This window comes from Palaemon carinicauda, chromosome 12, assembly GCF_036898095.1.
Source record: "Palaemon carinicauda isolate YSFRI2023 chromosome 12, ASM3689809v2, whole genome shotgun sequence".
NCBI classification, from domain to species: Eukaryota; Metazoa; Arthropoda; class Malacostraca; order Decapoda; family Palaemonidae; genus Palaemon; species Palaemon carinicauda.
The window spans coordinates 134,395,116-134,407,784 of record NC_090736.1 but is presented as its reverse complement, the minus strand read 5'-3'; the positions used below and the strand labels follow the sequence as shown (position 1 = coordinate 134,407,784).

General features: G+C 37.1%; 1 protein-coding gene across 1 annotated transcript; it reads right to left on the bottom strand.

The window, feature by feature from the left end:
* Window positions 1-2,695: 2,695 nt before the first annotated feature.
* LOC137650651 (putative ankyrin repeat protein RF_0381) lies at window positions 2,696-5,132 on the bottom strand. The gene has a single exon (XM_068383835.1). It carries the CDS (start codon window positions 4,723-4,725, stop codon window positions 3,148-3,150), a length of 1,578 nt encoding a protein of 525 aa, XP_068239936.1. The 5' UTR covers window positions 4,726-5,132; the 3' UTR covers window positions 2,696-3,147.
* Window positions 5,133-12,669: the final 7,537 nt, after the last annotated feature.

Here is a 12,669-nt window from a genome sequence, read left to right as displayed (position 1 = left end):
TTTATGAGAAATACGACAAAAATATGAACACACAAGGTCCCCAACTTAACAAACTTAATTGGTTTCAAGCTGTTAGTATGTGTGTGTGTGTGTGTGTATGTATGTATGTATGTATGTATGTATGTATGTATGTATGTATATATATATATATATATATATATATATATATATATATATATACACATATATATTACATATATATATAAATATATATATATATATATATATATATATATATATATATATTTATTTATTTATATATACATAAGTATATATATTTATATATACATATATATGGGTGTGTATGTTTACATAAATACAGTATACATACATATCATGTTTCTAAATATATATATATATATATATATATATATATATATATATATATATATATATACATATATATATATATACACACATATAAATACATATATATAAACATATATATATATATATATATATATATATATATATATATATATATATATAAAGCATGATAAAAAAATAAAAATAAACTCACCAATCAAAAATACGACCCCCACATCACATAACGCAATAAAACAAAAACCTAATTTAAAAAATAAATAAGAAATAAATAAAAAATAAATATGCAATCACATAGAATGATAACCAAGCTCATCCAACCCCCGGGTTTACTTCACGTGAGGCGAGCTATTAACCAATGCGTGACCTTGAACAGGCTGCCGGATCCCGAGCCGAGAGAGAGAGATGACTTAGCTCATTTATATAACGCAGAATAACTGCGTGTGGGTTCATGCCTTAGACTCGTTTCTCATTTGTAATTGCTGGTCATCAGGAACTGTTTGGGTCAGGCGAGTTCCATTACTCATCTGAAAGCTGGACATTTTCATATTTACTATTTTTCCAAGTCGTGGTGAGGTGATTTTTCTCTGAAAGTCACGGAGAAAACTAGTTTGAGAGAGAGAGAGAGAGAGAGAGAGAGAGAGAGAGAGAGAGAGAGAGAGAGAGAGAGAGAGAGAGAGAGAGAGAGAGAGAGAATTACAAGGATTTTGGATGTCTCAAAGACTTTTTAGTCCATCCGCGGAGACTCCACTTGCTCTTTGGTAGAGCGATTTACTTTAAACATTTAAGAGAGTTCTTATGATCTTGTCTAACTTATTCTTGAACTCGTCTACCGTGTTACTGTTTACTCCATCCGCTGGAAGTCTATTCCATGTATTTGCTATTTTGTATGTAAAGAAATTGCCACATTGAGTGGTGTTGTATCTTTTCAAAAAACAAACACACAAACAGGGGGTAAAACATAACCTCCTCCCAACTTCCTTGGTGGAGGTAATGATGCAATTATATAGACGCGTTTAGCTATAGATTCTGCCCTTGGTTACAAAATACTATCAGATTCCAGAAAGTCTCTACTAAACTATGATAAATCTTCCCCAGCATTATCCTTACATTAAGGGGTCGGTTGCCTGATGCGCCCTCTCCAACTCTCTAAAGCCCTCTATCTAAGTAGCCTCTTCCACCACTCTTCTCTCCGTATCATTCTTCACCTTATCTCGCCAACTAATTCTCTGCCTCCCTCTCGATCTTCTTCTATTAACGTGTTTTTTTCTCATTCGAAAGGGTTAAGCACAGTTGACTTCTTTTTGAAGGACTTTGCTTTGGCTTTGGGGTAGTCCCGATCGTCTGCCCTGCCTAACGTCGCTTATATCCCGGTAGCGTGTGTTCGTGTGTTGTACGTCACCAGCGTCCTTCCTCCCAGTAGCGAGGAGTCTCTGTCTCCCTCTCTATCTCCCATTTGTAGGGGTTAAGCATGGTTGACCTCTTTTTGAAGAGCTTTGCTTTGGCTTTGGGGTAGTCCCGATCGTCTGCCCTGCCTAACGTCGCTTAGACCCCAGTAGCGTGTGTTCGTGTGTTGGACGTCACCAGCGTCCTTCCTCCCAATAGCGAGGAGTCTCTGCCTCCCTCTCTATCCCCCGATATAAAAGTAAAATACAGAGCAAAATAAACAGCCTGATTTTTCTTTACACTGTAAACCTATCCTATCAGACAGGCCAACAAATAGCAGCACCTAGCCCATATAGGTTAAGAATACTCTGAGGCTTAATCCTGGAATAAGTAATATTACCTCCTCTTAATTAACGATTATCAATTATTGTACGCGACCTGTCAAAAATGAAAAGCTAAATATTCAGAGATGCAAACACACGCAACCACCCCTCTCACCATGGTATGACTACTCCCACTCTCCATACCCGACACTAGCTCTTGATTATATAGCGGAGATCAAGGGAAGCCCGTAACTCTACGTACGAGTTAGTTACTGTTCTCAGCATGAATCCACTCTAAGGAAACCCTTTAGTAGTACTGCTCTTGATTTGCCTGACAAGGCGACTTCTCATTTCCCAGTAATGCCAAGATTTACAACTCTCTTCCAGTGTCTGTGTTCCATGAATGATATAATCTTCGATGCCTCAGGGAAATAGGTTTATTAACTTCGTTATAGCTCTGCATCACTTTTTATCCTTCACCTTTCACATATCGACTTTTTTTTATCCCAGCCTGGGACGAAAAAAAAAAAAAACCTATTAAGTTGGTCTGCCCTTTCGGCATTTGAAAATCATAATTGCTTAATGGACTCCCAAGCCTGTGATAGAATTTAGAAAATATTCTACTTAATTACTAACAAAAGAAACATTGGAGAAAAGAACAGTAGATCAATTGTTATTTTGTGTAAAATTTCACTTAAGACTATTAAAAGTGATTAAAAAAACTTCAGATTAATTGTAGCAAGAACACCCTTCTTCTAAAATTGGAGGTTAAGCCTGAGGCTCCAATTAACATGACTTTACTATTGAGACAAGTTAGACTATGTCTTTTAAACCTTTGTACTTTATTTCTGATTGGTTCTTTACATGTCAGCATAATCTCTAACACCTTTTATAATATTCTAATCTTATGACTAGATGAAAAGTTCTGTTAACTTAGTTTGATACGCAAAATCTTTTAATTTTTCATTCCAAAATTGATATGTCACAGTATGAAAGTTTACCTCTACACTGGAATGATTCCTCCACATGCATCACTTGGTGTTGTCTTAATGCCAGTCGCTAAGACAGAGAGCGATAACCTCTCAAGCTTTATAATCTGTTAACTCCAGATATACTATAGTGAACACATGTAAAACGCAAACTGTACCATAAGGCCCATAACTATGTTTGTATTCGAATACTGGGCAGCATAATAGATAGGCATATTGTTATTGACATCCAAATTGTTCACTGGACAATCATGATTAAGCAGAGTTCTGACGACATCTTCGTGGCCCCATTTACAAGCGTAAGCTAAAGAATTTCTTCCTTTGTCATCTGAAGCAGAGGGATCAGCCCCTGATACCAAAAACAGCCGAACCAGCTGATCATGTCCGCATGCAGAAGCAAGCATCAAAGCCGTTACCCCTTCTTCACCTGCAAGGTTCACACTGGCACCAGCTCCTATCAACTTCTCACATATTCTGTAAGACCTTTCGAATCCTCCACCACTTCTGACGTAGTATAGAAGCTCTGCAATCAATGTGTTTGTGTTGAGGACAGAGAATATATCATGCGTTCTGTAATAGTCCCATGGCAAAATTGCTTGCTGCAAAAGGGAGACACCCTTGTCGTTAACCGAAGATGCATCCGCTCCACTGTCTAACAGCAATTCCGTCACGGAGTGGCTTCTACTTGTCACCGCAACTTGCAAAGGGGTATTTCCGCATCCGTTTCTGGCATCTATCGAAGCACCATACTCAAGCAATGCTAATGCCAATCCAGCTCTGTCTGCCATTGCTTGGTAGTGGAGAGCTGTGTTGCCATCGCTGGCAGCCAGAGTCGGATCAGCATTATGCTGGAGTAAAAGTGAAGTGATTTCCATAGACACAGCACTCATCAGCGCTGAATTGCCAGAAGAACTTTGAGCATTTACATCGCTGCCGTGTTTTAAAAGCTCGCGGACAACTTTCTCGGCATCACCATCAACAGCTTTGATTAGAGCAGTTTCACCACGCTCGTCTTTTGCATTAGGGTTAGCTCCAGCCTCCAACAGCCTCTTTACAGTTTCTCCCTCTCTTACAACAGAAGCAGCCATGAGAGGTGTAAAGCCTCTCCTATTTTGAAAAGTGGGAGAGGCCCCATGCTGTAACAGGAGCATAACACAGGAGAGAGATCTTTGCATGCCAATACCATTACTACGGCCAGCAGCCCACATTAACGCACTATTTCCATCATTAGCAAAGGTATTTGGATCGGCTCCTCTCCTCAGGAGCACTTGCAAACATTCAATTTGCTTATAGTGCACAGCAGTGAGCAATGGAGTCTCGCCAAGCGGTCCGCGAGCATTGATATCAGCGCCTTTGTCAAGGGCCAATGTAACCAGGTCGACACTACCAGAGGACGTCAAAAGGGAAAGTATTGGAGTGCCACGTTGGTTTCTAGCATGAGGAGAAGCTCCAGACTGCAGGAGCACTTTCACAATCTCCACCCAGCGGTCTGACACAGACGATGATATCAGGTACGTTATCGGTGTGTGTCCACCAGGCAGGGATAGGTCGGGGTCGATGCCCATGTCAAGGCAAGTCTTGACCGTTTCCACATCACAGGTAACCAGAGCCTGTGCCAGTTCCCCAGCCACGTCACTCCCCTGTCGCGAATTCTGGAGGTGTTTTGGCAAGCTAATTTTGATGGCGGTGCTTAGCGGTAACATTATGAAGGTTTAAGGAGTCCAACACTACATTGAGTTTTAATAAGTATGAAAAATTTTTTCAACAATTCTAATATGTTTTAATCACTCAATAGCAAGCCATCCTTGCTACAGATTCACCAGTCAAAATCTTCGAACTGCAAATAAGAATTGATAATATGTTTTAACCACTTAATAGCAAGCTATCCTTGCTACAGATTCACCAGTCAAAATCTTCGAACTGCAAATATATATTGATATGTTTTAATCACTCAATAGCAAGCCATCCTTGCTACAGATTCACCAGTCAAAATCTTCGAACTGCAAATATATATTGATATGTTTTAATCACTCAATAGCAAGCCATCCTTGCTACAGATTCACCAGTCAAAATCTTCGAACTGCAAATATGAATTGATAATATGTTTTAATCAGTCAATAGCGAGCCCTCCTTGCTACAAATTAAGTCAAAATCTTCGAACTGCAAATAAGAATTGATAATATGTTTTAATCACTCAATAGCAAGCCATCCTTGCTACAGATTCACCAGTCAAAATCTTCGAACTGCAAATATGAATTGATAATATGTTTTAATCAGTCAATAGCGAGCCCTCCTTGCTACAAATTAAGTCAAAATCTTCGAACTGCAAATAAGAATTGATAATATGTTTTAATCACTTAATAGCAAGCCATCCTTGCTACAGATTCACCAGTCAAAAATCTTCGAACTGCAAATATATATTGATATGTTTTAATCACTCAAAAGCAAGCCATCCTTGCTACAGATTCCCCAGTCAAAATCTTCGAACTGCAAATATATATTGATATGTTTTAATCACTCAATAGCAAGCCATCCTTGCTACAGATTCACCAGTCAAAATCTTCGAACTGTAAATATATATTGATATGTTTTAATCACTCAATAGCAAGCCATCCTTGCTAAAGATTTACCAGTCAAAATCTTCGAACTGCAAATATATATTGATATGTTTTAATCACTCAATAGCAAGCCATCCTTGCTACAGATTCACCAGTCAAAATCTTCGAACTGTAAATATATATTGATATGTTTTAATCACTCAAAAGCAAGCCATCCTTGCTAAAGATTTACCAGTCAAAATCTTCGAACTGCAAATATATATTGATATGTTTTAATCACTCAATAGCAAGCCATCCTTGCTACAGATTCACCAGTCAAAATCTTCGAACTGCAAATATATATTGATAAGTTTTAATCACTCAATAGCAAGCCATCCTTGCTACAGATTCACCAGTCAAAAATCTTCGAACTGCAAATATGAATTGTTATGTTATATTCACTCAATAGCAAGCCATCCTTGCTACAGATTCACCAGTCAAAATCCTCTAACTGCAAATATATATTGATATGTTTTAATCACTCAATAGCGAGCCATCCTTGCTACAGATTCACCTGTCAAAATCTTCGAACTGTAAATATATATTGATATGTTTTAATCACTCAATAGCGAGCCATCCTTGCTACAGATTCACCTGTCAAAATCTTCGAACTGTAAATATATATTGATATGTTTTAATCACTCAATAGCGAGCCATCCTTGCTACAGATTTACCAGTCAAAATCTTCGAACTGTAAATATATATTGATATGTTTTAATCACTCAATAGCAAGCCATCCTTGCTACAGATTCACCAGTCAAAATCTTCGAACTGCAAATATATATTGATATGTTTTAATCACTCAATAGCGAGCTATCCTTGCTACAGATTCACAAGTCAAAATCTTCGAACTGAAAATATGAATTGATATAAATTCTTTGGCATCTAATTTCAATCATTAACACTACAATGGTATCAGCTTTTCACTAGAAGTACACATTTCAATCTAGAAAGCCTTAATACTTTTCTAGATTATTTATTCTAGAGGACAGGAGTGATAAAATCTATTTGAATACTCTCCAGCACTAAAGCAACACATACCACTCTATAATATCTTCATTCCTTTCTAGATAACCATTCGTTCTAGACAGTGGTAAAACCAATATTGATTTTACTCTAGGGCACTGAGCAGGATGCTTTAATCTCGTGCAGAACCAGAATGGTGCGAGTATGAGAATCAAAGTGGCACTGTCTCCTTGGCACCAATATAGCCCCGGGCCCATCTGGGTTTTTGGCTACCTACCAACGGGCATCGGCTATTTACGCATTGTACAACGTCTCAAAAGGATGAGTGTACGTGTTGGTAAATGGTAAGAGGTTTATTATAAAGATAAAAAAAAAAAAAAATCAGCACTAGAGTGTATAATACAAAGACCAATAATTGAAAAAAAAAAGAAGTTTCAGCAGAGTCGTGTATAATACTAAAACCAATAAAGAAAAAAAAAGTTCAGCAGACTCATGTATGATTAAAAAAAAAGTTCAATAGAGTCAAATGTACAATTATAAGATATGAAAAAACAAATGACCAAATAAGTTTCACGTAAATAATATGCAAATTATTAAAAACTTCTGTACAAAAATAATCATTTTAAAGAAAATATTGTTGAAATCGGAATAATTCATCATAAAATATATTAAATACATAAAAGCCTGTTTAATAAATAAATGTAATTAGCATTTTCAATGAATGAACACAGACAAGAATATATTCATAAACATAAATACAAACACTGTGCATGTACAAAAGTAATCACACACAAACACACACACACACACACATATATATATATATATATATATATACACATATATATATATATACTGTATATATATATATACTGTATATATATATATATATATATATATATATATATATATATATATATATATATATATATATATATAATGTATATAGGCCTATACACATACCTATACAAAAATATACATGTGCACATACATACACGTACTGTATGCCTACATAAATATATATATATATATATATATATATATATATATATATATATATATATATATATATATATATCACATATATGCATACATTCATACACATACAAACACACACACACACGCTACCATAAGAAATATATGGCAAGTTATATCAATTGTTCGTCTTTTATCAAAGTTTACCCTAAAATGACTCCTCGTGATATTCTACTAAATTTCTCGACAAGTTAATTTTTCAATACTCAAACCCTTCGCTTTGTAACTGCAATCCGATGACCAAAATGTTTAAATTAATTACCTCCACTAACGAAGTTGGAAGGAGGTTATGTTTTACCCCCTGTTTGTGTGTGTTTGTGATTGTTTGTATTTGTTTGTGTTTGTGTGTTTTTTATGCTTGTTTGCTTATGTTTGTGTGTGTCTTTGTGTTTATTTGTTTGTGTTCCGCTAACGAAGTTGGAAGGAGGTTATGTTTTACCCCCTGTTTGGGTGTGTTTATGTTTGTTTGTTTGTTTTTGTTTTGTGTGTGTGTCTTTGTATTTGTTTGTTTGTGTTCCGCTAACGAAGTTGGAAGGAGGTTATGTTTTACTTCCTGTTTGTGTGTGTGTTTGTGATTGTTTGTTTGTTTGTGTTTGTGTGTGTCTTTGTGTCTGTTTGTGTTCCGCTAACGAAGTTGGAAGGAGGTTATGTTTTACCCCCTGTTTGTGTCTGTGTTTGTGATTGTTTGTTTGTGTTTGTGTGTGCGTCTATGTGTTTGTTTGTGTGTGTGTTTGTTTGTGAACAGCTTCCTGGCCACAATTTTAATCGTAAAGTAATGAAAATTGCAGGAATTAACTGTTATGTAAAAAGCTGGAAATTTTTAAACTTTGGATGGTCAAGGTAAAAGGTCAAGGTCACGGTCAAGCAAAATGTCTAATTCACGTAATCAGCCATAAGTTTGCACATCGTTGTCACGGCCTTGGTAAACTTTAACCAACATATTTTGTCCTTGAAATAAGACGGAACAGGACTCCGTATTCTATGGTTAAATCATAAAAAAATAATTAGTCACGAAAAAAACAGTTCCAAAAACACATCATAAAAAAATAGACGCTTCACAAGTTGTCGCAATTCTGGGGAAAAATCAAGAATTTTTCCCAATTTCTGGGGAGAAAATCAAGAATTTTTCCCAATTTCTGGGGGAAAAAAAAACTTTTCACAATTCTGGGGAAAAATAAAGAACTTTTTCCCAATTTCTAGGGGAAGAAATCAAGAACTTTTTCCCCATAATTGGGGGAAGAGTTCTTGAACTTTTCACAATTTCTGGGGGAAAAATCAAGAACTTTTCCTAATTTCTGGGGAAAAAATCAAGAACTTTTCACAATTCTGGGGAAAAAAATCAAGAACTTTTCCCCAATTCTGGGGAAAAAATCAAGAACTTTTCCCCAATTCTGGGGAAAAATCCTTTAAAAATGCAACACACCCTGTCCTCACAAGAAAGTAACACTAATATATATATATATATATATATATATATATATATATATATATATATATATATATATATATATATATATAATGAAAAACCAAGGCTTCACTATTGGTTTTCACAATTCTGGAGAAATATCCAGAAAAAAAACACAATATCCCAGAAAGTGACACTTAATACGTAACCTACAAACACATTTCTATAAAAATAACACTAAATTCTTATGGTCCACTTAGTGAAATGGCTAAGTTTTAATTCAAAATATATTTAAGTCCCCAAAAATATTAATCTACTTGGCCTAAAAAATACTTCATTTTCTATAAGAAACAAGTATTGAATACACTTTTCGAGCAAAATATATATATATATATATATATATATATATATATATATATATATATATATATATATATATATATAAGGCATCATTTAATCTTATATAAAAAAAATCTCTGTTAAAAAATTACATGAGATTAAGAATTAAAACTTTTTTTCAGTGATAAAGAAATTTCATTAGGTTAATTTAACGTCATTCCCAACCTGGTGAAGTGTGTGGAAGGGAGATGAAAAATTTGAAGGATTTATAACAGACAGATGGAATGCCGCAGAAAGGTCAGGTGGAACCCACAAAAAAGTCAGGTGGAACCTTACCAAATGTCAGGTGGAACCCCTAAAAATGTCAGGTGGAACACCCTAAAAAGTCAGATGGAACCTACAAAAAAGTTAGGTGGAACCTACGAAAATGTCAGGTGGAACCCACAAAAAGTAAGATAAAACCCCCAAAATGTCAGGTGGAACACCCAAAGAGTAAGGTGGAACCCCAAAAAATGTCACGTGGAACCCACAAGATGTCAGGTGAACACCCTAAAAGTCAGATGGAACCTACAAAAAAAGTCAGGCGGAACCCCCCAAAAAGTCAGGTGGAACCCACAAAAAGCCAGGTGGAACGTACAAAAAGTCAGGTGGAACCCCAAAAAATGTCAGGTGGAACTGCCCCGAAAATCAGGTGGAACCCCAAACAAAGCCAGGTGGAAACCCCAAAAAGGTCAGATGGTACCCCCAAAAAAGTCAGGTGTAACACCACAAAAAGCCAGGTGAAACCCCAAAAAAGTCAGGTGGAACCCCCACAAAAAGTCAGAAGGAACCCCCACAAAAAGTCAGAAGGAAACCACAAAAAAAGTCAAGTGGAACCTACAAAAAAGTCAGGTGGAAACCCCACAAAAAGATGGAAATCACAAAAGTCATATGGAACCCAAAAAAGTCAAGTGGAACACCCAAAAAACAACATCAGGTGGAACCCAAAAAGTTAGGTGGAACCCCCACAAAAAGTCAGAAGGAACCTACAAAAAAGTCAGGTGGACACTCCCTCAAAAAGATGGAAATCACAAAAGTTATATGGAACCCAAAAAACAACATCAGGTGGAACCCAAAAAGTGAGGTGGAACCCCAAAAAATTCAGGTGGAACCCCCACAAAAAGTCAGAAGGAACCCACAAAAAAGTCAAGTGGAACCTACAAAAAAGTCAGGTGGAACCCCCACAATAAGTCAGATGGAACCCACAAAAAAGTCATGTAGAACCTACAAAAAAATCAGGTGGAAATCACAAAAGTCATATGGAACCCAATAAAGTCATGTGGAACCCCCCAAAAAGTCAGGTGGAACCCATAAAAGGCAAGTGGAACCCACATAAATCAGGTGGAATGCACAAAAGTTAATGGAACCCACCCCCCCTAAAAAAAGTTATTTGGAACCCCACAAAAAGTCAAATGGAACACCTCAAAATGCTAGATGGAACCTACAAAAGTCAGATGGAACCCCCAAAAAAAGTCAGTTGGAACACCCAAAAACTCCGGTGGAACCTACAAAAAGTCAGGTGGAACCAACAAAAAAGGTCAAGTGGAACCTACAAAAAAAGTCAGGTGGAACCTACAAAAAAAAGTCAGGTGGAACCAACAAAAAAAAGGTCAGGTGGAACCTACAAAAAAAAGTCAGGTGGAACCTACAAAAAAAGTCAGGTGGAACCAACAAAAAAAAGTCAGGTGGAACCACAAAGAGTCGGGTGGACCCTCCAAAAGAGTCGGGTGGACCCTCCAAAAAAGTCAGGTGGAACCTACAAAAAAAGTCAGGTGGAGCCACAAAGTCGGGTGGACCCTCCAAACCAGTCAGGTAGAACCTACAAAAAAAGGTCAGGTGGAACCAACAAAAAAAAGTCAGGTGGAACCTCCCAAAAAGTCATGTGGAACCACAAAAAGTCAGGTGGACTCTCCAAAAAAGTCAGGTGGAACCTATAAAAAAGTCAGGTGGAACCCCTCAAAAAGTCAGATGGAACCCCTTAAAAAAGTCAGATGGAACCCCTTAAAAAAGTCAGATGGAACCCTCACATAAGTCAGGTGGCACCTACAAAAAAGTGTCAGGTGGAGTGCCACAAAAAAAGTGTCAGGTGGAACCCCACAAAAGTCAGATGGAACCCCTCAAAAAGTCAGATGGAACCCCTCAAAAAGTCAGATGGAACTCCTCAAAAAGTTAGATGAAACCCCTTAAAAAAAATCAGATGAAACCCCTTAAAAAATCAGATGGAACTCCACAAAAGTCAGATGGAACCCTCAAGAAGTCAGATGAAACTCCACAAAAAGTCATATGAAACCGCTTAAAAAATCAGATGAAACCCTTTAAAAAGGTCAGATGGAACCCCACAAAAAAGTCAGATGGAACCCTCAAAAAGTCAGATGAAACCCCTCAAAAAGTCGGATGGAACTCCACAAAAAAAGTCAGATGGAACCCCTCATAAATGACAAACTTATAACAGAGTATGTATTTTTCCTAACATACAAACCCGAATTCTTTACTATAGGAGATATTCTAGCGCGAGCTGGAAAATACAGCAGAAAACCTTAACAAGATCGTTAACGACCGGGCCGTTAGTTATCCCCCAATGGAGGTGGGGGACTGCTGGCCGGTAGCTACTGAGTACCTTCAATCGGATTCTAGCTAGGACTATCTAGGGGGTGGCGACGGAGGGAAGACTGAGTAAAGAATTCGGGTTTGTATGTTAGGAAAAATACAAACTCTATTATAAGTTTGTCTTTTGTTCCTACACTAAATAAAAACCCTCATTCTTTACTATAGGAGACTTAGTCTTGAGGTCAGGGTGGACGAAGTATTCTCTAAACCTAGAGAAGATAGTCCTCAGACTAGACTCTAATGAACAATCTCCCATTAACTTCTCTGTAGATCCCCAAATCCAGCATGACTGAAGGTTTGTAAATACGTAGAAACCGAAGTTTCAGTATGAAGAGGGTCGGGAGCAATACCAGGACCCTCTCATACAAAGGGTTCCCCTGACCTTGAAAGAGGAACCCTTGTGACAACAAGCATAACATATACCCCGTGATAGGAGTCAGATAACTTTCATACCTTATTCCATTGATGAATCCAGCCGAAACTGGTCACAGACTAGGATACCCAGATGGGAGGAAGAAGAAAGAGCAGAAGATAGATGGATGTTCTTCTAAACCTAGTGTAACTCAGAATCCTCAATCAATGGCTACTGTCCCCTGAAAGGGCGTAAAGGTAGCTACAGCACCTGCTGACCTGCCACAATAGGTCCTATAGAAAAGGTG

Bases quoted from the DNA above. Each gene is read 5' to 3' on its own strand.
- LOC137650651 (XM_068383835.1), bottom strand. From the start codon at position 4,725: ATGTTACCGCTAAGCACCGCCATCAAAATTAGCTTGCCAAAACACCTC.